At 46.8% G+C, this 23,218-nt stretch overlaps 10 protein-coding genes across 10 annotated transcripts; 4 read left to right on the top strand and 6 right to left on the bottom strand.

Moving 5' to 3' along the window:
- Window positions 1-116: 116 nt before the first annotated feature.
- Window positions 117-4,318, bottom strand: F5Y00DRAFT_242971 (uncharacterized protein). The gene is made up of 2 exons (XM_048008597.1): window positions 4,228-4,318; window positions 117-4,157 (listed from the first exon to the last, which is right to left on the bottom strand). The coding sequence occupies exon 2, from the start codon at window positions 3,761-3,763 to the stop codon at window positions 470-472; it is 3,294 nt and encodes a 1,097-aa protein (XP_047862686.1). The 5' UTR covers window positions 3,764-4,157; window positions 4,228-4,318; the 3' UTR covers window positions 117-469.
- Window positions 4,319-4,696: 378 nt separating this feature from the next.
- Window positions 4,697-7,824, top strand: F5Y00DRAFT_242972 (Rap30/74 interaction domain-containing protein). The gene is made up of 2 exons (XM_048008598.1): window positions 4,697-6,670; window positions 6,727-7,824. Exons 1-2 carry the CDS (start codon window positions 5,273-5,275, stop codon window positions 7,438-7,440), a joined length of 2,112 nt encoding a protein of 703 aa, XP_047862687.1. The 5' UTR covers window positions 4,697-5,272; the 3' UTR covers window positions 7,441-7,824.
- On the bottom strand, window positions 7,825-9,202 carry F5Y00DRAFT_242973 (Pre-mRNA-splicing factor of RES complex-domain-containing protein). The gene has a single exon (XM_048008599.1). It carries the CDS (start codon window positions 8,983-8,985, stop codon window positions 7,945-7,947), a length of 1,041 nt encoding a protein of 346 aa, XP_047862688.1. The 5' UTR covers window positions 8,986-9,202; the 3' UTR covers window positions 7,825-7,944.
- Window positions 9,203-9,316: 114 nt separating this feature from the next.
- F5Y00DRAFT_242974 (uncharacterized protein) lies at window positions 9,317-10,097 on the bottom strand. Its single transcript, XM_048008600.1, has 3 exons — window positions 9,934-10,097; window positions 9,692-9,843; window positions 9,317-9,615 (listed from the first exon to the last, which is right to left on the bottom strand). Exons 1-3 carry the CDS (start codon window positions 9,939-9,941, stop codon window positions 9,425-9,427), a joined length of 351 nt encoding a protein of 116 aa, XP_047862689.1. The 5' UTR covers window positions 9,942-10,097; the 3' UTR covers window positions 9,317-9,424.
- A 210-nt stretch (window positions 10,098-10,307) lies between these two features.
- Window positions 10,308-12,046, bottom strand: F5Y00DRAFT_242975 (uncharacterized protein). Its single transcript, XM_048008601.1, has one exon. The coding sequence runs from the start codon at window positions 11,826-11,828 to the stop codon at window positions 10,443-10,445; it is 1,386 nt and encodes a 461-aa protein (XP_047862690.1). The 5' UTR covers window positions 11,829-12,046; the 3' UTR covers window positions 10,308-10,442.
- Window positions 12,047-12,336: 290 nt separating this feature from the next.
- F5Y00DRAFT_271726 (CoA-transferase family III) lies at window positions 12,337-14,694 on the top strand. Its single transcript, XM_048012853.1, has 6 exons — window positions 12,337-12,748; window positions 12,809-13,011; window positions 13,085-13,803; window positions 13,870-13,952; window positions 14,017-14,095; window positions 14,173-14,694. The coding sequence occupies exons 1-6, from the start codon at window positions 12,480-12,482 to the stop codon at window positions 14,539-14,541; spliced, it is 1,722 nt and encodes a 573-aa protein (XP_047862691.1). The 5' UTR covers window positions 12,337-12,479; the 3' UTR covers window positions 14,542-14,694.
- On the bottom strand, window positions 14,695-16,302 carry F5Y00DRAFT_136833 (uncharacterized protein). Its single transcript, XM_048004308.1, has one exon. The coding sequence runs from the start codon at window positions 15,945-15,947 to the stop codon at window positions 14,847-14,849; it is 1,101 nt and encodes a 366-aa protein (XP_047862692.1). The 5' UTR covers window positions 15,948-16,302; the 3' UTR covers window positions 14,695-14,846.
- Window positions 16,303-17,223: 921 nt separating this feature from the next.
- F5Y00DRAFT_136850 (uncharacterized protein) lies at window positions 17,224-18,380 on the bottom strand. The gene is made up of 2 exons (XM_048004309.1): window positions 17,890-18,380; window positions 17,224-17,829 (listed from the first exon to the last, which is right to left on the bottom strand). The coding sequence occupies exons 1-2, from the start codon at window positions 18,075-18,077 to the stop codon at window positions 17,400-17,402; spliced, it is 618 nt and encodes a 205-aa protein (XP_047862693.1). The 5' UTR covers window positions 18,078-18,380; the 3' UTR covers window positions 17,224-17,399.
- A 2,873-nt stretch (window positions 18,381-21,253) lies between these two features.
- F5Y00DRAFT_264177 (uncharacterized protein) lies at window positions 21,254-22,116 on the top strand (the record flags this gene model as incomplete). The annotated part of the gene is made up of 4 exons (XM_048011606.1): window positions 21,254-21,292; window positions 21,346-21,483; window positions 21,564-21,932; window positions 22,075-22,116. 4 exons carry the CDS (start codon window positions 21,254-21,256, stop codon window positions 22,114-22,116), a joined length of 588 nt encoding a protein of 195 aa, XP_047862694.1.
- A 473-nt stretch (window positions 22,117-22,589) lies between these two features.
- On the top strand, window positions 22,590-23,025 carry F5Y00DRAFT_264178 (uncharacterized protein; the record flags this gene model as incomplete). Its single annotated transcript, XM_048011607.1, has 4 exons — window positions 22,590-22,659; window positions 22,716-22,812; window positions 22,866-22,895; window positions 22,968-23,025. 4 exons carry the CDS (start codon window positions 22,590-22,592, stop codon window positions 23,023-23,025), a joined length of 255 nt encoding a protein of 84 aa, XP_047862695.1.
- Window positions 23,026-23,218: the final 193 nt, after the last annotated feature.

Consider the following 23,218-nt stretch of genomic DNA (forward strand, 5'->3'; position numbering starts at 1 on the left):
AGTTGGCGGCTATTTTCGTTAATATAGGGAATAATGAAACAAGGATAGTTGCAAGTACAGTAGATTCTAAGTCCTACATTTACTTAGACTAAAAACTATTAAAGATATAAGGTAGTGAGAGCGGTATAGCGAAACGGATTGATCAGAAAGTCATTAATTTGGCTAACTAATCTTTATCCAACGTCGTTTCTAGCAAAAGGAAGCTGTTAGAGTATGCGATCGTACAAGCATTACATTATCCCGGAATATGAGGCCGGACACCACGTATTCGGTTGGCAGTTAACACATTAATGTTATGAAACCAGCTCAGACAACTAGTCGACAAGTAGCGAGAGAGATCCGTCGCCTCTTCCCCGTTACATATCCCCTGGACGTCATTACTCATACAATATCATCCTCATCCGATCTACCGCTATAAAGCAGAGCCTACAACTTTAAACATACAAACTTGTGCGGATAGCTACTAGGATTAGTTCGTTGCAGAACCCGAGAAGATATCCGGTCCATGTATCTCCTCCAATAATTCCGTGAATTGCTTTTCCTCCGCCTTTTCGCTTTCCACGTTGACATCCTCCAGCAAATTCTCTACAGCTCGACCATTTTTGCCGGCAATTCTGATGATTCTCCAGGCACGCCGAAACTCGTCTCGGATGGACACAATGCCATTATGAGTTACAGTCCGAGCGACGTTGTGCTCGAGTTCGAACGGATCTTCGATTGCGAAGAGGTATCGATGACGTACTTCCTTCAATTCCTTTGGTTTGGTTGGTGGTACGGGGACACCGTCCAGAGAATTAAACTGCCCAATTTGTGCGTTGGTTATAGCTTGCTGTCCGGCCATGCCGTCTATAGGTGATTTCGCCTTATTGTTAAACCCCGCTTCGGTTAGGTCTGGAAGAGCGCCTGTCTCTAATTGAAGGACTGTTTTCGCTCCTGTCCAACCTTTCTTTTGCTTTGAGAGTCGCCCTCCGGGGGTTCGCAAACTTAATACGTCTCGACCCCAGTCAAACCCCCGTTTGTGGGTAGTGCTCATTGCATGATTCTGAGCATAGTACTCAAAAAATCCTCTTAGCAATGATCCTAGGGATTCTTTGTTTTGGTTGAGATGGCCTTGATGTGCCAGCATCCGAATCTCTTCTTCATCCCTCCAGAATCGAACGTTCCAGCCCTTGCATATGGTAACATCCTCAAGATCCTTTGCTGATAGGTTCGGATCAGAGGGAGTGAGCTGCTGAAGATTGGGGCATACGAACGGTTCTGCAACGTTGACAAGGTAGTGTAGTACCATAAGAACATAACCATAGCTGCTCAGGGTTCCGCGATATGGTGTATTAATGCCGCGAGCCTTAGCCCAGTGCTTTACAAAAAGGACCATCGGCCTAACACGGGGATCGGTGTAGGAGTAACAACGTAGGAGCAAGGTATTCTGGAGGGCTAAGTGGGCCGAGAAATTGATATCACACTGGACACCAACTCCGTTCTTAGGAAACTCTAGGCTATCGTGATACCGGTCCCTTGGCTTATTTGGGGAAAGCTTGGATGGATCGGCGAGTTGTCTGATCTTTCCGACTAGCTCTGTTATTTTCTTGGTAGCTGGGACTACGAAGTCGAACGCTTCCACTATGGGTTTACCGGGGTCTGACGTCTGATGTAGAAAGTCGCCCCGAAGGATCTTCATGTACTCCTCAATGGCCGGAATATCCTCTTCACGATACAGGCCTTTCTCGATGGCCCTTTCGTAATCAGCGACAAGATGGATGGTTTTGTGCTTCCTGGCTAATGTTCTCAGATCATGCACTCCGGTGGAGTCTGCGAATTTTTGAACCTCATCTCTCGCATACTTATCACGGATGCCAGAGATATAGTGCTGGGAGATCTCAGGGAGAAAAGACCTATTTGACGAAGGACGAGCGGGACAAAGGCCGTTTGTGATCTGGATCGCTCTTATATGATATTGTGTTGGTGACTCGTACTGATCTTGCTTAAGCTGTATAAGTTGCACCAACGGGATCTTACGAAGGTTTTCAAGAGCTAATTGGAGTTCCCGATTTAGTGTAAGGGGTTCTGTACCGAAGATCTTCTGGCACAGGATATTTTTCCAGGTTTGAACAACAAATTTAGAATCTGGTCTCAATAGGATGCTCTTTTCTATCATTGCCTGCGTTTCCCAGATGGTCGCAAGTTGCTCGCCTTCCGCCATCATAAAGACACCTAGAAGCGAGCGGCGGTTGGGCGGCTCTGATGTGGCATCGAAAGAGAAGGATGGGTATGCCTGTATCCGTCGTTTCAAATCTCCGTCATGGAGTCCGTTAACGAAGGCGTTGGTGACATCATCAAGAATCTTGTAGTCTGTGTCTTTGAAGTCTGTCGCATTTGATATGGTAATATCACGGCCATTCAATCGGCGTAAAAGGCGCTTCGCGTTGTGATAATACGCTACCAACGATTGGGAGTCCTGTTGCTTCAAGGAAGTAAGTTGTTCCTCATAGGCCCTTTCCACTGCTCCAGATCGTGTTTGAGAGTCTTGGTGCTGGTTACCAGACGGCGGATGTTCGGTTTCGGCGACAGCCGGGGTAGCAACAGCACCGTCAGGGGCATCTTGATCGTCTATAACATCATCTGCCGCCTCGTTATTATCGTCTGTTATTCCTTTCTCCCACTTAGCTCGCGCGTCCAACAAGTCCAAACGGAGTCTTTCACTGGGCATTTCGCAGAGCTTGATGATTGGTACTCGAGTGCGAGTGAGAAGGCGTGCACCAAAGCCACGCTCCAGTAAAGCTTTCTCGATTAGACGTGGAATAGGCGAATCCGGTGATTCCGGCGAAGACCACGACATAGGAGAAAGAAGACCAACATCCATATCAGCAGCCTTCGTCGCAAATCCAGACGCAAGACTTCCAAAGCATTTAAGTTCAACTGTGTAAGGCTGAAAACCCAGGTTTCCATTGATTTCGATCTCATGGCGAGTGATAACGTCACGACAAATCGCCTCTACTCGAGCACGGAAGTATTCTTTTTCAGCAATTTCTCTAGGCTCAATTTCCGCACCCGTAATCACAAAACGGCAAAGTTCATCAAGATGGGCTGATTCATTCGCAAATTGCTCTGGATCGAAGATAGGTCGGTGCTGTCCATTTGGATGATAGAGGCAAGACTGTGAAGAGGCGGGTGCGGGGCCACGGGCTGCGAATGAATCTGCTGATATAACGTTAACGCCCTTTGGGAAAGGATTTTGCGTATACGATTGTTGTCTCTGAGGTGGCTGGTGGCCTGGGACAGACGCCGATACTTGACCAAATCTGCCTTGATGGCGTCGCTGATTTGAGAAAGAAGGGTTAATAGCACGACCCTGGGGTTGATCATTATATGTAGTTAAAGGAGGGCGAAAAGTATCCTGCTCAGTATTGTGCCACGAAGAACGCTGGTTCTTTTTATGGTGGGAATTTGCATAGGGTTTCCCATCATAGGGTGCCGGAGCTCTGGTGTCGATAGGAATGGATAGCTGGGCTTGCATCTTGCGGCGCTCAGCTTGGTTTGGACGTTTCTTGCCAGGTTTAGTAGGGGCCTGGACTAAAGGAGATGACTGTCCTGCCTCCGGCCATCCTTGTTTGACTTCAGACCCATCCTCTAAAGAGATACTTCCTGTTCTTGCAGAAGTAGCTGAGCTTTGAATGGCGTGTGTAGTCGTTCCTTCTGCATTGCTAATGATGAGGCTGCGTAGGCGGTCCTCGAGCGGACCACTACCGTCTTGGGAGGCCTGCATAGTATGATAGCATGAAAACAAATATCGGGACTAAGGTAATTGTGAGGTTGGAGGGATGGGGATGTTGCATAAGCTGATCTGAAGACAGACTTAAGTACCTCGAAGCATAATCGGGATATTTTTTTGATTAAGCCTCACAGGAGACAGTCTCAAAAGTAAGGATGCTCGTAGTGGTTGTGGTTTAGAAATCCATGCTCATGGTCATAAGTTTCTGGGGGTAGTGTTTATAGCAACTGTGTGTGCAAGTTCTAAGAACTGGAGTTGTTACTGATTAGTTCGTTGATAGGTCCTAAGAGATCTGTGAAGGTTGTTCCTGATGAAGTCCGGAAATAATCATATGTTTGGTAGTTATGTATTTTAATAGTAGACACCAATTAATCGTCAATCGTATGATCTTTGTAGTGAGAGATTAGACGTGACTAGGTCGAGGCGTTTTGTAGAAAATAGGATAAGAGTGTTTATACCTAACGGAGTACAAGACAAGAGCCTCGCATTCTTGAATGTCGAACTAGGCACATATATTTATCTGCGCCGATAGCAAATTCAATATGTAGCATTTTGATTTTGATATTTGAAAGATCAATTGATTGGCTGCACCGGAAGAGAATTGGCAGTAATTGGATCTTGCCAAAGCTTTTACGCTAGTGAGATTGGTGACTTAGATCGGAGAATAAGTACTTACGTGAGCTTGTTCGGGTTGTACTGGTTGGGACCCTGTAGCTTTTGCTCCTACGCTACGTCTCACTTGCGCTACTTGGGCTAGCTGTCACTGAAAGTTACTCGAGTGACGTTATAAGTACTTTATAGCAAGCCCCACAGAGTTCCACCTTCCCCATCCTCTCTTGGCAAGCGGCTCTCTATGTATGTACCTAATGTACATAGGACCTGGTTGCCTTTGTTCTAAAATTGCCTGCGTTCGAATGACAAAACAAAGCTACGTACCTCTAAAAAAAATAAAAAAAATAAAAAGTTAGGTAGGTACATCCATATCATTGCTGCCTTGGTACAAGTTATATGTACCTAAGGCAGACAAGCAAGACACTGATACTGCAGTGGCAGGCTCTACCGCATTAGATCCACGGCTGATTCTGACTTGACTGCACCTTCAAACTTCCTCTATTCTGTCTATTCATTACACATTCACTTCATCTCCATCCATCCTCCATCCTCCATTCAGTTGGCATTTTCTCCTGCCACCTTGCACCTTGTCTTTTTTGAAAACATTTTCATCTTGCAATCCTGACTAGAGGTTGCGCACCTTTCTGGAATAATATTTTCCATCTTTATTCTTCCTTAAAACATTTGATCCGGGCGCGACATTCGATTCGTCTGCCAATATCTTGATCCAAATCAGCCTTCGTCTTGCGACCGTCTTATCGTCTTCTAGTATATTCCTCGATCCACCGATGCTCTTTTGTGACGCTTAGCGAAATAGGTCACCGCTTAGGCCGTCTTCGATACTTGTCGAGGCCCGTTAGTTAGAGGGTGCCAACTTCTGATATTACCGCCATGAGTGCTACACCCTCGCCCTCTGGTGGCCCTAACGGCCAGAAACCAACCCCCCCTCCTGGCGCGCCACCGCTGCGAAGACCACGAAATACTGCGAATCCCCTCGTCCCTAGAAAGAAGCCCATAAACAGACCACCCCCTTCGACCCTTGCTAGAGGTTCTACACCAAATGCTGCACCGCGACCTGCCAGTAAGCCGCAGCAATTCCAAACCCAAGGCAAGCCGGGGCAACTGAACTTCGATGTATTGCGTACACAGAATGGCGGATGGTCTCAGCCTACGCCGCCTGGCGCCCAAGACTACCCTCTTTATGTCACAAAGAAGTCCCTGAAGGAAGGATTACGCTTCCATGTTATGCGATTTGCCCCGCATGGCGGAAAGCTCGCAAAGCCTGATGGTCCTGGAGTTGACCCTACCAATCAGGATGAGTTTACTCGTCCTGTTACGTTGCACCGACGCGATCCCAGACAACCGCCTCCAGGTCGCGAAGTGAAAGAGGAAGTTCCCATGGAGGAAGACACAGTCGATACTGCTGAAGCTGAAAGACTTGCGCAGGTGAAAGCAGATAGAGAAGCACAGCGCGCAGCCGATAATGCCCAGAAAGCACCGGTTGTTAAGGATGCAAACCCGAAGGCCAAGCAGCAGAAAGAACAGAAAAAGCCTGGCCTACAAATTCACTACGCACCCCGTACCGAAGAGCAGAAAAAGCAAGCCGAAATTCGATATGAGGAGGCGCTGCCGTGGCACTTGGAGGATGCCGATGGAAAGAATGTTTGGGTTGGCCAGTATGAGGCACCTTTGTCTGACTGCAAAGTTGCTTTCAAGATTCACAACGGGGGATTTCGCATGATACCTCTGGAAAAATGGTATAAGTTTCAATCGAAGCGTGGATCATTCAAAATAATGTCCATTGAGGAGGCAGAAAAGGCCATGAATAAGAAGGTCGCTCTTGGTCGTTGGGCGGTAAGAGATACTCAGCGCCAAGAGGCGGAGAGGGCTATGGCAGAGTCTCGAGCTATTGTCAATGGCCGGGTGGCGGTTAAACAAGAAAGCGGTACATTCAAGCAAGCTTCACGCCAGGAGAAGATGGACCATGATGACATTGACGTTTCGGGAGACGAATTCCAAGATGATGATGAGACTGCTGGATACGAACCTGACCGAGATGAGGACACCAAGCATGCTAATAGCCGAATCCGCCGCGACCAGCTCAATGCGAATCTTTTCGGTGACGCGGACGAGGTCAAGGTTGAGAAAGAAGAAGACGAGGAGAAGAAGGAAGAGTTGGAGCGAAAGCTTTTCGGAAAATCCCTCAAGAAGGCTTTGAAGCGACGTGATAAACAATTCCAGTACGACAGCGACTCTTCTAAAGAGAGGGACCCTTTTGCTTCCTCAGACGTAAGTGCTTGCCAGTTACCTGTTTAATTGTTTGATCAAAATTAATCAAACTATAGGATGAGTCAGATTCCGATTCTGAAAACGAGAAGGATGATGAAGATAAGAAAGCCGAGAAGGATAAAGATAAAGATGCCGGAGTGTCGTCTAAAGGAACTAATACCCCCCAAGGGAAAAAGGCAGCAGCCGAGGCAGCAAAGAAGGGCAAGTCTCTCAAGCGAGCCGGGTCTCCATTGGGTTCGGATTCTAGTGGTACCGAATCTACTCGGAAAAAGAAGAAGACTACACATGATAGCCGCGGAAATACCCCATTACCTCGTCGCGGGAAGCCCGGTGCCGGCTCTACGAGCGACGGTGAAGGTACGGCTGGCGAGATGTCGGACGGTGCAGGAGGCAAGAAGAAGCGGCTTGGCCCGTCAGCTGCAGGCGGGAAACAAAGCGCAAAAGGCACCCCCGCGGGATCCCGAGCCGGCAGTCCCGCTCCACCCCAAGGAGCTGCTACTAAAGGGTCATCGGGTGGTACTCGAGCTGGTTCTCCCAGTGCTCCTGCTCAGAGCTCGACACCGGAAGGGATCACAAACCCTATCACCGCCCAGGAGATTATCGATGCCCTACCACCGCTCCCTCAAGGTATTACTATTGTCCTACTCCTGAAGAAATTCCAGGATCGTCTGGATAAACCTGGATGCATGCAGAGGAAAGACTGGCTCAAGTTGGTGAAAGAGAATGCCAACTTCAACACAGCCGAGAAACTACTTCGCCGGAAGGCTTAGATCGCTCCCCGGGATGGGGTAATCTTATCCTACAGTTTGCCTTTACCTGCAGGAAGTGTTATATCGTGAACAGGATCACCTTTTATGATTCTTGCAGCCCCCAAATCGTTACCTTAAAGCTATAGAGCTTTGGAAGATGCGTTGCGTTAGATGCGGCATTATGCCGATAGTGAACGAGAGAGGTTGGAGGGGGGTTTATCTCCGCTGCTGGAGACAGGATCGTTATGGAAAGGGAGTAGGTTAGATAGTATGCCCCCTATATTTCCTGCGAATATGCCTTAGGGTCTCGTATTATTTTCATTTCTACACGAGGGCTGGCATGCCGATAAAATGGACTTACAGGCCAATCCGTAGAGATTAGGTTATACAATTTATATTGCGCTATGGCTTACTGCGTTGACTGCCTTAGTCTTAGACAGTTGGTATCTCACTAATTCAACTCCTGATTATAATCCCCTATCCCGTGCATGATCGTAGATTTACTTAGTAAATGCTTAATGCTTATCACTCGTCCATCTGCCACGAATATTCCAAGCCCTTGTTCCTCTCCCGTCTATTGATAGCCTTGAACCTCTCTGCCTCAAACCCGTTCCCCCTATCGACACCATCCCATCGATACCCCGGCCGGATGCCGTATCGATTCGGCGTCCACGCGCCCTGGTATATCGGCTTGCCCTTTACCTTCCTCGTCTTCCCCCCACCTCCGTCTCCCGCCCCCTTGGGCTCTATAAACCGCGCCATGCTATCGCCCCACCGCACCTGCTCCTTCATCTCACGATTCATATCGACGTCGTCCGCGTGCCGCGCCACCGTCATGACTTTGGCGTCCTCGAGCTCTTCGCGCCGCCGCCGCGCCGCCTCGACCTGGACTTCGCCGCGCAGGGCTTCCGTCTTGGCCGCTTCGCGGGCTGCCGCCTCGGCTGCCTCCCGCCGCAGCTCCGCTCGCTTCATGCTCACGTCTACGCGTCGGCCCGTCGCGTCCCGGTATATCGTTTCTACCTCGCCGCCGCCTTTGCTGCCCTTCTTATGGCGCCCCCCCTCCTCCCGCTCGTATTCTTCCCTCTCGGCGCGCCGGCGCGCTTCGAGCTGTGCGGCGACGGCCGATGCGCTTTGCAGGCCGGCGTGCGTGCCGTCTGACATCATCATGACTGCGGGGGCGTTGCCCGACGCGTCCTCGTCGGCGGCGGCTGCGGCTGTCTCGGCGGCGGCGGAGGCGAGGATGGCGTCTGCTGCCCTTGCCGCTTCGGCGTCTTGGGCTTGGGCTTGGGTCTCCGTGCTGCTGGAGGCGCTACCGCCGACGGTTTTCCACGCGGATTTCTTGGCCCGCCGGAACTCGGCGCTGGTGCCGGCTACTACTGCGGAAGCATTTTCGTCTTCGTCGTCGTTGTTGTCGCCGCGGTTCGGGCGCGCCCAGCCGGATTCGGTTTCGTCGGCGATGATGAGGCCTGAGGAATCGTCTTTTTGCTTGCGCTTGCGCTTCTTGGAGGGCTTGGGGTCGGCGATGAGGTAGTGCGTTGCGAGGTAGTTGGATAGATCTGATGGCATTGTGGTTGTTGATTAGGGGAAGGGAAGGGAAGGGAAGGTTAGGAGATGTTTATTGGGATTTGGTGAAGGTATTGTTGTTTTTATAGAGGTTCTTGAAGTAATGAGCCCTCTAAAAAGAAGAGCAGGAATTGCTTAGGAGCAATAGGATGTTTGTAGAATTGAGGAAGGTATGGTATGTACGTAGGTAGGTACCTCTTAAGATATTGAAGCTTGGGACTTTAGATGCTGCGATAAGAGATAACGACGTATGTATGTAAATATTATGGTTACAATGATTATTTCTTTAACACGATATCTTGTTTAATTCCTTAGTATCACATCCTCCTCAAATTCATATTATTCAAATACGGTTTCACAAATCCATCTTTCCCATTTCTTACATTCTCCTTTCATTTAGAAATTGGTTCTATTTTACAGTGATAATAACATATCAGTTTCCCTAGTCCTCCCTAACCTCACCAAGTGGATAGATTCTCGAAGCATCGACTGCCTCGTCGTCCAAACCCGTCCTTGGGTTCTGCGGGTCTTTTGCATCACTATCCAGAGGCTCAATCTTTGTTTGCCCGAGTCCCTCGGCTGTGCCAACTACCCCTTGGCTGTCGGCATGTGGAGCAGGGTGTTGGTGTTTGCCTAATGGAATAAGACTGGGTCAGTCATCACAACACCAGTTATGGTTATATAAGACTACCAAGACTATCATACTTACCCTTGCCTCCGAGAGGGTTGATTCGGGCTTGGTCGATGGTCTGGTCAGAACCCACCGAGCCGCGGTCTGTCCCTTCGTACGGTGTGTTATACTTGACTTCGGATCGGAGTGGCTCGATCTTGGTACCGGAGATTTCTGGAGTGTTGCCAGTACTGTAAAGTATTAGGTTAGCTTAATATACCTGATAAAATTGAAAAGCATCGAAATCATTTAGCAGTTGAGCTCACTGCGGGAGTACTTACGAAGGCATTTTGATATATTAGTATTTGTTCTAATTTAACTTCGTATATTATTTCTAATAAATCTGATATGTTTAGTGAACTGAACGTTTGGTAACATCTCACGGTAGGTTTGATCGCAATGCCTTTATATCAAGAATTCGTTAAGGAGCTTTTGCTACGAAAGCTGCACATTTGTGTCATAAAAAGGGGTCGATGACGAGAATCTGACAGTCAATCATAACTAGCAATAATCAATCACCCCATCTCCTCACGGCCCCTCATCTCGATCAAATAATTATAGAAATAGTATCGCTATGATTTGCCCTCATCCTTGTCACATGCACCACGCTACCGGACTGGTACTGTAGTTTGTTTTGAGGCGTTTTCTTTTTCTTCTGAAAGATTCTATGGATTAATTAACTAGGTTACAGGATAATGTAAAAACCATCGACTGGGTTAGTATGTGTCCTATTACATAATAACCTGTTCATCGAAAGGCGCTCAATATAACTGCGAGGCATGACTGACTTTCATGGCTCCATTAGCAGTTCTCTTCTTGGTTGATGAACTTTCCTATGCTTCAGCAAATACCCCGCCGAATGCGATTCTTGCTGGATTGGACAGTGGGCTTCGTGATATGCTTCCCAATCATCTTGATAATATAAATCGGTTGGCGTCATCGGCCTGGGCCGAGGAGGCTCTTTTCCATTGATTAGCAACTGGTACTGCCTCCACACCTCCTGACGATCGTTAAATAGCTCTCTGCCCACAGCTTCCGTACAGATATGCCCAAATTCAACTTCGGGTACCTGGTAAGGGGTTACGGACTCTTCCTTCGCCACCCTATCCATATCAGCCCTGATACAGTTCCTAGTATACTCTCTGACGTAGGAGAAGTATTCTCCAGCAGGTACTTTGAAATTCATCAAGCGCCATGCACCGTAGCCCATACAGCCGACCTCGAGGGACCGGTAAGGGTGTCGAATGATCAACGAGAACAAGGCGTCAACTTCTTCAACGGGAATAAATCGCCAGGCCTCGCGCCCATAAGAAACCGGATCTCGTTCTGTATCGCCATCTGAGGAGCTTGGCGTTGATGATATGGACGATTTCCGTAAGTACTTGTCCAAGTCTGGTAGGTTCCATTCAATAAAATATATCTTTTCAAGCTTGGGTAGTAGTCGGATTGTACTCAAAGCGCAATCTCGCGTGTCATATTCATAGTCCGAGGTTAAAAGGGGGGGTGGCGCAACATCTATCGCTAGTTTTCGAACTTGCTGTAAGCTCTGAGGATCAAAACTTCCAGTGCCCCATGGGCCATTGTCTAATAGAGGAACGTCGTTCGTTATTACATTATATTTGAGACATAATACATCGTTCTTAAAGTTGAACCAAGTCCATGGCCCGTGGTAACGAGACGCGAATGCGAGCTGGTACCCGGCGTCGATCAACACGCGTCGCGATTCTACACACGTATGAAGAAGCGCCGGAATAGGCGCTTTACTATAGAGAACGCTCTTTCGGAGGAGCTCATATGCTACGTCGGGATGTTCGAATAACCAAGGAACAGGAATCTCAGGAGTTAACTTAGAGGGTTCCCATGGATGTTGTATTGGGCGCGAGGTTGTAAATCCGCAAGACTCCAATTTCCTCTGCGACCAAATATCCCCATACGACAAGATTCGTTCGCGCCAGTTCCGAGCAAAGTAGGTTAAGGATGGATCTAATTTAACCTGCCCTGGAAGTAAGTTGTTGAATCGCTCGAGGAAGTCTTCTATGTCTTCATGCTTTTGTGAAATATGGACGATGCGGGGCGGTGTAGCCAAGAGAAACACTTCGTGTCGGATTTCTGGAGGGAGACAAGAGAATAAATGGAATTCGTTGATAGCCATGTTAATTTGGAGGTTTCGGTGCATATAACTAATGAATTTATTAGTTCCCCTGGATCGTTTTGGCCATTTCCTGCTCTTAGTAATATAGTATGGGTATGCGCGACGAAGGATGGATAGGCTGGGAGGTTAAGAAGAATTGAGATGATTTGGATACCCTGGCCGTGCGTAGGGGCACAGACCCTGCATCCGAATAGCAATATAATTTGTTGATGGAGTAGTCTTCTCCTGAGTTGGGATGTGACATGGCACTATGGTACTACTATACCAGAGCAAACTCCGAAGTAGTTAACCGTCAATCTATTATATTACTAAGGTCAACTCACCAGTTAATAAATGAATCACTTTCTATCCAGGTTGCAGTTAATCCTTGGTTACCTACAAATTGGGCATCACGCCGGTCTATAGTCTTTCGAATCCCGCGTCCGACCCCCCGAACGCCGTGCTATAACCCGGCCTTTAGGAAGGAAACCAAAACAAGTTCCACTATTTATTGAAAATAAGGGTTCCGGGATCATTTGAGCCCGAATTGTGTCTTCACAAGCTCTCTTATAAATGTAGTTAACTACCTATATAGTTGGCTAGGTTAATTGCTTCTTCATATCACAAGATACTGCGAAACCACAATAGGTATTCAACCCATACACCAATCAAACTTTTGTATGCCTTTTGTGAATCATGAGCTCCACAGGTTACTCAGTGCCTCAAGAGGCTCAAAGACTCTTCCAAGATGGCATCCTTAATAACCCCCTTATGAAAGGTTTACCACAGGAGTTGCAGTCTTTGAGTCAAATCGTCCAGTTTGAAGGATCCGCTAAGCCTAGTATCCCAATCAACTGGCGATTCGCTGAGAGCATCTCAGCGATAAAGGCTTTCGAAGCAACTATGCTCAACTACCTTATCACTAAGAAATATAATGTCGCGCCTTCTAATGTTAGTATAAACACGTAAGTGACATCCCTTATTATGAATAGGGGGGGTACCAGGTAGCTAAAATTCATCGATAGGGACCACGCTTCGCTATTTTTCATGTCCCCGTTCCTTGCACGCGTCGTCAAAGACAGTCGCCCAGTACGGATAAACCTGTTCTCGAAAGAAATTTCAGAATGGTTCCCTAACCGTGACCTGCATAGGGCTGCGGGTTCTCAGCATAGGACTCTCGCCACGAACATTTACAAGACGAAAGATGGGCGGTTCTACCACATCCACGGTAGGGATACATTTTCAATAGCCTTATCTCGGCGTTACCTTGAATGTTTACTTACAACGTAGGCATTGTTTAGGTAGTATGAACCCCAACCCTACACTTACAGCGCTGGGACTACCACTCGATGGGAAAGAGAATGACACATACGACTCCGCGGTGGAGAGGATTCAGGGCGTCATTTCCCAGTTGGACTCTGCAGCACTAGATGAGCTTATCAACGAGCAGTACCGCCAAGCGGGCACGATCGCATGGACGTCTGACGAGTACTTCGCAAGCGAGCACGGCCATGCGTCCGGGAAAATCGGGCTCTACGAAACGACCAAGGACCCCAATTCCTCGCAGCCAGCGGCATGGTGGCCCGACAACGCGAGCTACCCGCCCTCTGCGAAGCGGCCGCTTGCCGGCCTCAAAGTCGTCGACTTGGCCCGCGTCATTGCCGGCCCCACAATCACGCGCTCGCTCGCCGAGATGGGCGCCAGCGTGATGCGCGTCACATCGCCTAACGTCACGGATATGTCTGCCCTGCACCAGGATCTCAACTGGGGCAAGTGGAACTGCTTCCTGGACCTGAAGAACGAAGCAGATAAGGAGAAGCTCAGGGCGCTGATCCGGGAGGCTGATGTTGTTGTTGACGGGTACCGGCCGGGCGTAATGGAGAGGCTTGGCTTCGGACGCCAGGCTATCTTCGATCTTGTTAAGGATCGCCCCCGTGGTATTATTGCCGTTCGGGAAAATTGCTACGGCTGGCGTGGTCCCTGGGCTCATCGGAGCGGTTGGCAGCAGATTAGTGATGCGGTATGTACCTGGCATGATGGCCGTGGATGTGACCTCTCAGTGTTACTTACACTCTATTTAATATAGTGCTGCGGTGTTTCGATGTCGTATGGCAGAGCCATGGGAAATGATGAAGCAGTAACACCGGTTTTTCCGAATTCAGACTACTGGTAAGTATTAATCCGGCTTGAGGGAGCCCCTCGTGATAGGTTTTATGCTAATATCTTGCTATAGTACCGGCATCTGTGGAAGTACTGGCGTTTTAGAAGCGCTTGTTCGACGAGCTGAACATGGAGGTAGTTATGGTGTCGACGTAAGTTGATTCTACCCCTCACATTTCTTATTCTCTCAACCATGTTCTTGCTATTTACCAGTTCTCTCCTCTATCAGGTTGCACTCAACTATTACTCCCAATGGCTAGTCCGTTCCGTCGGGACCTACAACGATGAGATATGGACCGAATTGTGGAAGAGACATGGGTCGCCAGTATTCCGCTATTACCACGCAATGCCACACTCGTTGCCAGCAATGCTAAAATTGCTAAATCAACACGATTCTCAGGTACTTTTTAATCCTGTCTTTTTCCAAGAACAGGAAGCGAAGAATATAGGGGCCACGTTCGTCCAAGTCAAGCCCGTCGCACAATTTGCTGATGAAGCTGTCGATTTGGGATACCATATCGGCACACGAGGGAATGGCGTCGATGAGCCTGTCTGGCCTGAAAACTTAACAGTTGAGGTTGTGCGAGGTAAAAGCTGAAACGTGTACGTGCTATGTCAGTAGACTCTTATCATTATGATTAAATGACCGGGTAGTACTACTTGCCATGGCTATATTTTGTGGTAGGAACTCACTAAAGCGTTTAACCTTGCCTGATACTTATGTTCATTTTGGCCCCCCTGAAATCCTTCTCAAGCCTGGGGAACAGATATTCGTAGGTAGAGAGTAGCTTATTAAATTTAGGTCCCCGACCTAGATGAAAACGATACAGCAAAAGATGACTTTGCTAAAGAATCCAGCACAATCTTTAGCAGCCTAGCAACTCGCAACTACAAGATTTCCAATTATAAATCATCATAAATATCCAGGGACGTGTGAATTCCGTGCCGCTCTGTGTTCTCGATAACGCGCTCTTGCCAATCAGATCCATACTTGCGCTCCCATATACGAGAAATATCATCCATCACTTCGCTGCTTACATCGATCCATGTTTCTCCCTGAGTCAGCTCGATATGTTTTGAGAGCTGCGTAATATCAAAACAATGCCCTGCCCAAACCCCTCTTGTGATTCTTGTTGGGTCTCCCATATCGATATCTGGCGCTGATGACCAGCAGATACGAGACAAGATAGCGTGCGAGAAGCCTATGCCTTGAACTCTTGGCCCCTGTATGAACTCTGGCTTTAGAGCGAGGGCCTCGGACCGAACAAACTCCTTGGTCGTTAAGTTACGGAGGACCCACGGTTGATCTCGTGGATAGAAACAGTGCTCTTCGAAGTTCTTGAAGTCATGCTTTCCTGGACCCTTCCACACAATGTCATGGTCGGCCACGCTGTTAATACATTTAAGGAGAAGTCTGTCTCTTTTCATACCCTTCCATATAGTTCCAAGCTCTTGTTCGCGGCCTATTACGTGAGAGCCGAAGTCATATAATGTTACAGACCTAGGCCTATAGCCGAAAAAAGGATCAATATTAAGTACACTTCTTATTTCAGGCTCGTCGAAGGAGAGAATCTCAGCGTCTGAGAAAAGTCCGGGGGGATAATCTCCGGGCTCGACCAACTCCCCAACGCAGACGATTTTCTCTCCTGCCCAAGCACCCAAGCGTGCGGCCCATTTGTCGTGGAGGACCGGGAGTGCGAGACCCCAGAGATATGCGTTGGTGAGGCCAAGTGCGGTGCAATCTCTAGTACCAAGTTCGGCAAAGATTTTGAGTTGAATCTCGCGAGGCAAACACAAAATTCCCATAGGAGAATCGTTCGTTTTAGTATATTGGGAGGTGTAAACCGAAGAGGAGAATATACGCTGGTATGACTTGAGCGGCACGGCAAGGAGATAGACTAGGTTTTCGATGGAATTATGTTCAAAAAATAACTGTTCAAGACCAGGCCTAAAATGATAAAATTTTCGGGCATGAGGCGCCACTAAGCAGAACATTTGCCGCATGATAAGTGTAGATTGTAGATTTGGCGTTGCTTGAAGCTTACTTTATGTAGTGTAGACTAGCGGCGTTGCCCGTCCGCTCAAACGCGGACGGGGGAAAGGGGGAAGAGGAGGAGGAGGAGAGGGGGGGGGGGTTCATGCGCAAAACTGACGCCACAGCTGAAGTCTGGCCTCTGATTGGCTAGCCACACCTTAGCGCACGTCCGATGAATTTTTTGTAAAATCAATTGAATTGCTTCACTTTTGGGTAAAATCTTTAATAATTGGTATCGTTGGATAGAGCTCGTTTTGCATAACCTTTCTACACTATTTGCACCTCTTGCAGACGTTATGCGATAGAATGGCAAAGGGAAAAGTCGCAAACTGCGGGGCGATTCTAAGCATCTGATTCGTTGAAAAAATTGTGGCAGTACTAATTAAATATATAAGACTTGATGGAAGACATATAATGATACATAGAAATTGCTGTTTGAAAGGGGCAATTGATGTTCTTTCTATAAATGTACCTACCTAGACCTAGCCTACCTGTGTAAGTTACCTAGTACTTATAACTTTATGTAGGTTGGTACCTAATGTACTCTACCTGCATCTGCCTTCTATTGAAGCAAACATTAACGTGCACAGATACAGGTTGATGTTGGAAGTGTAGGTAAAGGGTAAAGGGTAAAGGGGAAGACTCGGGGAAGACTCCGCTAGCCCTGGACTTGCCACTCCATTTGTAGCATACATAGCACGTGCTTTACATGTAGATTCCTTAGGTAATCAGGTAATGTAATATTGCACGGGCCACAATCACAATCACAATCACATAACACACAGTTTTAACAATTCTCTCAAAATATCATCACCGCAATGAGTACAGTTTTTTCGAACATCATTCACAAATATGATGCAAAAGGCAATGCAAGCGGCATGTATTGGTATTAAAAATGATATCTCATACAACGCATTGTACTCCACGTACTAAGAGAGACAAGCCATTCTGCTACTTGGACATCCTTTCGCACCATAATTCCATGAGTCGTCCATCTATTTACCGAACCAAAAAACAAGGACACAATGCACCGAGCCATCCTCCCCCAACCATCACGTCCGATGGTTAGAGTTAAGCTCAACACCGCCTAATGGATGCCTAGGTAAGATACGCATGAAACAATGGCCCGTTGCCATTTGAAATATGCATGCTTGGGCAACAACGAAGCCGTATTAGAAGTCTAATGCCACAGCTCTTGCGACGAAAATAAAAAGAGGAGAATCATATCGGTCGTATCGAAGATTACTAAAAGCCTCCCACTATACGGTATAAAGGTGCTGCGCTGCACTATTTGTCCGAAACCGAGAGTAGGTAGAATGCAAACGAAGGAGAAGGATAGCAAGCCATGGCGAGAAAAAGAATAGATGCAGTCGGAGCACCACGGAGTCGGCAATACGATCTCGAAGCAAGTTGAGATTATTTTATACAAGTTCGAAGCCATCATCTTCAATGATGTCGGATTCCTGTGCCGATGGTGCGTGGTTCCTTCGACGGAGATTCTGCCGAGCCTTTCGACCCCTGAGAGCATCCCCATTGTTGTCAAGGATTTCATACTCCTTTTCCACGAATTTTTCCGTCTCCTTCGGGTTGGTCTTTACGAATACGTCCAGCGTTAGTGGTTTGCCCGGACTTTCAACCCTATCGAAGCTATAAAGAACGTTATCCGAAATACTAGAACCTCGTCGGCTCTGAGATGATGGTAAGAGGTCATAGAGGGATCGCGAGACATTGGATGGGTCGTGTAGTTCTTCTAAGGCGTCTATCTTGGCACGCGAGTAGCTCGATCGGAGCCCGTTTCGTTCCTTATCACGCGGTTTGACGATATTATGGTTTGCTAAGCGATTGGAGTGGCTGATTTGTTAATATTTGATTACCAGGGCGCATGATACATGATTACTGATTACGACTTACTGGAGAGTTCCCTCAGGCCGAAGTTTCTCACGTTGGCTTTCGCTCCCTGTGACGATTGCATCTTCTACCCAGCTGTACTTGCACCCAGCCGAGGGTCGAGATCCCCGCGACCACTTTTCTACGCGTTCCTTGAACCGCTTCGAGTCCTGAGCAAAGCTTCGGAGGTCTCGGGCTTGGTCGAAAGCCATGATGGAAGACGATTCGATAGTGCGGATACGGTAGTCAATAACGATTGGTATAATATAAGGTTACTTATAATGGGATGTAGGCTACCGTCTGGAGTAGGTCTATCCCCGAGGAATATGGTTTATTGGGAGTATCTTGAAAGAAAAAGGACTTGGTATTTAAGGGTTGACGACGGTATCGACGTACGAGGATTATAGATTTAAGGCGAAAGCGATGATACAGAGACGAAGGGTATTTGGCGAACAATGAATACTGGATAAAAGAAGAGTGGCTATTCGTAGGTTCAAGAGCGGGATGGAAGTATGCCAAGGGAATGGATGGTTTAGTGTTTTCTGGAAAATAAGAGGCCTGGGGGATGACTGAGTCACGACGGACGGATGACGGATGATTAGGTAAGACGGCGGTAGGTCTTGTGTTTCTTGTTGGCTTCGCTGTTTGCGAGTTGAGAAGTTGCTTTGTCTCTGTATGACGGCACAGTGGTGAAAGAAGCACGGGGAGAAGGTAAGCAGGTGGGTTGCCGTTCAAGTGACGGGAAACTGTGGCTTATTCGTTTCTTGCGGTATCAGAGTCGGGAAAGGCTCGAGCAAGACAAAGGCCGGGTGACTCAGTTAGGATAAGGGGGCCACGGCCAAAGGGGTACACCGCGATAATGATGCGATGCTCAGTTGCGATTGCGGGTTAGTCGTTATCGTTATCGATACCAACAGACTGCTTAGCCTCGATGGGGACGATGACGCAGCGTGGAGCGAAGTACTTATCAAGTACAAATAAGAAAAAACAACGACTTTGGACGATGCAAAATGGAAACAGAACATATAAGATATCGACTCTGGATTTACCGAGGGAATTGAGAGATATACTGGGAGCAAAAGAGAAGAAAATACGAGAATCATTTAACGGAAGAGGGAATTATGAGGTTTATTAAGGAGGATAGGTACCTCATATTGGTACTTTCTTACCCGTCTCCTTATCGTGGCCTTAGTTAGACTTAGCGCGTGGTATGCAATTTAGGTAGGTACACTAGGTAGGTACCTAGGGTAATTGGATGGAAGTTACTACATACCCCTTACTACCTGATTATCAGCTTTACTACCTCCATCCTGAGGATGTCGAGAACGGAAGCCTTGTTCATTATTACCTACATGGTTCTTTCATGGATTGAGTGCGCGTGTGACAGCGAGGTACTTAGGTACCTACGGATCCGTACCTAGGTACCGTTCCTACACCTCCGATCGCGTATCAGCGATTTCTATGTAGATTACCTTCTACGAAGTACATCATACCTATTAATCATACCTAGGTACCTATTATTAGAGAGAGCTGGTGACCTTCCAGCCCTTCCAGTGTTTTACTAGGATCTCTCAGTAGGTACCTTCATACAAAGCTCGGCCTTGCTTCACCTTCAGCTCGTGCTCTCAGCTCTGCCATGCCATTTGCTGATCAGCCTATCTTTTATATGTCCACTTTCAAACACTAGGTTAAACACTTGTTCGCTCCAGTCGATGGACTCGAGACATATCACGTTCCTTGGTCCAAGGCACAGCCTACTCTCCTATTATTAATGCATAATGAAATAGACGGTTCTAGATGATGTGTGCAACAATAATGTACACCTTTTATTGCTATCCCGTTTTTCGGATGCATGGTAGGTATTTGTTGCCTGCGAGGCAATCTGCCTATCATGCAGGATGCAGTGTCTCACTTTTTACATTGACTTATACTACCAGGTAGATACTCTGCTCTACGCCTTGAGAGATCGGCAAATCGGAGGCACCTTAAGTATGGCCCCGCCTCCACATGCCCGGTCCTATGTACATGGCTTTGCGATAAGACGACATGGGCAAATCAGAAAGCCCATGTGCCTGTCTCCGTGGGTGATAAGGGGGGAGGTGCCGCGTGTACGTACCTAATGGTATAACTCGGCATGTCTGTTTTCAGACCATATCGCAGCTCATTTGTGTCACGGATTTGCTATCGAGACACCCGTTTGAACGTTTATGATTTAATCCTTATTTAAGTTTCTGATCATGACTGCTGCATGGATGGCTACATGAGGTCAAAACGTACCCCGGTTGACGAATAGACTGTAGGTAATTCTAGGAATTCCCAATCAACACGACATGATTGGCAAATAAGAGAGATGAAGCGCACCAACGAAATCAAGGGTGAAATCCAGGGGTATGGGGACAGGACAGCGTCATTGATAGCGCTTAACGATTAAATCAAGATGACATAGTCAGAGTTAGCCAAGTCCCCAGGTCCCGTGGGCGAAGTGTGTTGACCTCATCATATGATTGATATTCTGATTTGAGCTGACAGGACTAATAAAGCCCAGTGACACTACTATGTAATGATTGTTTTGTGGCTTAGATAGGATACGTGATTACGGCAGATGAAGTTAGGAAATCATCCCAAATACGAGTTTAAACCCCTCGTCATCTAGAAGCCTAAACAGTTTCGTTCTTGTATTTATTAACAACAATATGTATTATATCAATAGGATTATTACGGGATACGTGCGTCATGGTTGGTAGTACTACTATTTTACCACCCGTTATTAAATTCCCGATGACATGCCAAGTATGGTATCGTCGTCTAACCAGCGCTGGTTGACTCTTTGATTCAAGGCGGAATCTCTTTTCCTATTAATGAAAGACGAGTGCTTTAAGATTTGCTAAGGCGTCTAAAGCTCATAATATCCCTCGATATACCATATAAACGGATCTACCTAATATAGGCATTAGAAACTTCTTGATCCGCCCGATGTACCTGTCCCGTCTTGTATAGAGGTAATTGCATCTTCTAAACTCGATGCATAATAGGTAACGATCAGTTATAGTATACATTGTGACGAGGAGCTGTTAGACTTAGTCTTGATGTCACTCCCCTTTGTCTGAATGACAATAGAGCTATAGCCTCATCGACAATTCTCATGCCGCATTCAGAAGTGCCTTTTAGTGAAGATGTCCGGTTTGAGCTATCGAGATCTCATCTATCTTTACTCCTTGATATATAACCGCTTTTCAACTATCTAATATTCAAGCATGGTAGATAATTCCAAGCTATCTACTTCAGCGGCTTCCTAGATTGGCATCACTTAGCTCCTGCTCTACTCCCAATTTGATAGATACACCTAACTTTGAACATACCGTAACTGGCAATTAGAATAACGATAATCATGGATTATCTCAAGGAGAACAATATCTCGTGGTGGACCGTACGTAAATGCTATCCATCCTCATGAAATAAAATAAACTGACATAGAAACAGATTCCCTTTGCCTTTGTCCTGGCTTTATCTCCAAGGATATACTTTGGGATCTTAGGACCTGGAAGCGGAGTTTACGACCCTAGGAATCCTCGCAAATTTGGGGCATCTGCTAGAAGGTCGACAACACTGAACGCTGTGGTACGTATCGCCGATTATATAGATCGTAATCCTCCGTAGTTGGTGACAACTGCTCGTACCCGATGCTAATGATATTTCAGACTACGGCGCGCATAGAGCGTTCCGAATTCGCTTTGAACAACTCAATAGAAAATCTACCGCTGTTCGCCGTCGCAGTTCTCGCTGCAAATACAGAGGGAGTGGATCTCGAAACTCGAAATTTACTCTCAATTCTCTACCTTTCAATCCGAATCTTCTACATTTGGGTGTATATTTGGGGACAGGAGTATGAATGGTTACATCCTTTGACCCGGACTATGGTGTGGTTTTGCGGGAATATCGTCCTTGCGTATCTATATCTCTTGCCTGGAATCAAGCACAACGTGTTAGAACAAGAACGAAGCTACTGGCTCGCGGAAGCCGTTAAGCCACCACCTGGATACACTTTAACCGAGTTTATGGACAATCTTGTACGTAAGATCGAGAGCTCCTCCCCCCTTTAGCTAGTCTCTGGAGTCAATATTTCCGTATCAAAATGATTAGGGAGTTATCGCTCTAGAGACGTGCTGTTTATCGCCTAAGGAAGTAATTATTAACCTCTTGTTATTATAGGGTCGGCATAATCAGAAATCCTTACCAGCACCAGAGCTTTGAATCCATAAGAATCAACTAGAAATAGTATTAACCCTCCAAGATACGCATACTTAAGAGCAACATTTTCGAAAAGAAAAATATATTCATTTTGTTGTTAATGGAGGCTTGTTATGGCTGAAGAAACCTTACAATCGACGCATACAATATAAGAAAACAAAGCAGAGCCTTCTCAACCCAACAGGCGCCCTTTTATATTTCTAAGCACCGGCTAGTTATCCAGCTTAGATTTTCTGTATCTTACTGCTCTTACATCGTTTGTATTCATCTATTTTATCATTGCTATTTATTAGAATAAAATCTTTACATTACCGCAGCGCATTAAACAAAGATCTACTTCTTCGTATTGAGGTCAATTCTCGTATCATTACCCTTGAGGTATTCCTCTTAACGGCATTCAATATCTCGTAAATATAATAGTCTTGATTGCCAACGGAACTCCCGATGAGCCAGCAACAAATTGCTTTCTCTCAATCATGCCATATAGTAAATTGTCATTGCATGGCTTTAAAGTAGCCGGTGGATATGACTTCGTCGATGATGGCAGTATGAATTAAAGTGCCCAGAATACCTATTAACTGCAGAATTGACGTAGAATCTAGATTGGCCTAGCGAGGAGAAGCAACCTGACGACGATCCTCTTGACGTCTTTGGCCACGGAACTCACGTCGCTGGAATTGTCGCAGCAAAGGCCGATTCGTGAGTACTCCTTTTCATTTGCGACTGGCTATGCAGAAGATAATGGTCATTAGTCTTACTCAAATTGCAAATGGTAATTACACGTAAGTAACTCTATGCTAGAAAGACTAATATGAAGTAGGCCACACTACTTACTGATAATTCTTTCTCTATAGGTGGCGATTCGCTACACTCAGACCGTTCGGAGACCCGACTGTTTCAGAAGACTCCTGAAATCTCCGTCCGGGGAGCAAACAGCGAAAAATCTTTATTCAAGAAATAAATACAACCTAAGTACGGAATAATATTCACTCAAGTCGTACACGTGTAACCTCAAGACTTAGACAGTTCTTAGGACTATACAGTGGGTCTGGGGTCTCTCTTGTGTTACTACTTTAGTGTTAGATTGCCGGAGGAGTATCTTACT

This window comes from Daldinia vernicosa (genome assembly GCF_022497035.1).
Source record: "Daldinia vernicosa strain CBS 139.73 unplaced genomic scaffold F5Y00scaffold_40, whole genome shotgun sequence".
Taxonomy (NCBI): domain Eukaryota; kingdom Fungi; phylum Ascomycota; class Sordariomycetes; order Xylariales; family Hypoxylaceae; genus Daldinia; species Daldinia vernicosa.

Coding starts and splice junctions, on each gene's coding strand:
- F5Y00DRAFT_242971 (XM_048008597.1), bottom strand. CDS start 3,763: ATGCAGGCCTCCCAAGACGGTAGTGGTCCGCTCGAGGACCGCCTACGC.
- F5Y00DRAFT_242972 (XM_048008598.1), top strand. CDS start 5,273: ATGAGTGCTACACCCTCGCCCTCTGGTGGCCCTAACGGCCAGAAACCA. Junction 6,671..6,726: donor ACCCTTTTGCTTCCTCAGAC/GTAAGTGCTTGC, acceptor ATCAAACTATAG/GATGAGTCAGATTCCGATTC.
- F5Y00DRAFT_242973 (XM_048008599.1), bottom strand. CDS start 8,985: ATGCCATCAGATCTATCCAACTACCTCGCAACGCACTACCTCATCGCC.
- F5Y00DRAFT_242974 (XM_048008600.1), bottom strand. Junction 9,616..9,691: donor CAACCCTCTCGGAGGCAAGG/GTAAGTATGATA, acceptor TTATTCCATTAG/GCAAACACCAACACCCTGCT.
- F5Y00DRAFT_242975 (XM_048008601.1), bottom strand. CDS start 11,828: ATGCACCGAAACCTCCAAATTAACATGGCTATCAACGAATTCCATTTA.
- F5Y00DRAFT_271726 (XM_048012853.1), top strand. CDS start 12,480: ATGAGCTCCACAGGTTACTCAGTGCCTCAAGAGGCTCAAAGACTCTTC. Junction 13,953..14,016: donor TTTCCGAATTCAGACTACTG/GTAAGTATTAAT, acceptor ATCTTGCTATAG/TACCGGCATCTGTGGAAGTA. Junction 14,096..14,172: donor GAGGTAGTTATGGTGTCGAC/GTAAGTTGATTC, acceptor CTCCTCTATCAG/GTTGCACTCAACTATTACTC.
- F5Y00DRAFT_136833 (XM_048004308.1), bottom strand. CDS start 15,947: ATGCGGCAAATGTTCTGCTTAGTGGCGCCTCATGCCCGAAAATTTTAT.
- F5Y00DRAFT_136850 (XM_048004309.1), bottom strand. CDS start 18,077: ATGGCTTTCGACCAAGCCCGAGACCTCCGAAGCTTTGCTCAGGACTCG. Junction 17,830..17,889: donor CGGCCTGAGGGAACTCTCCA/GTAAGTCGTAAT, acceptor TTAACAAATCAG/CCACTCCAATCGCTTAGCAA.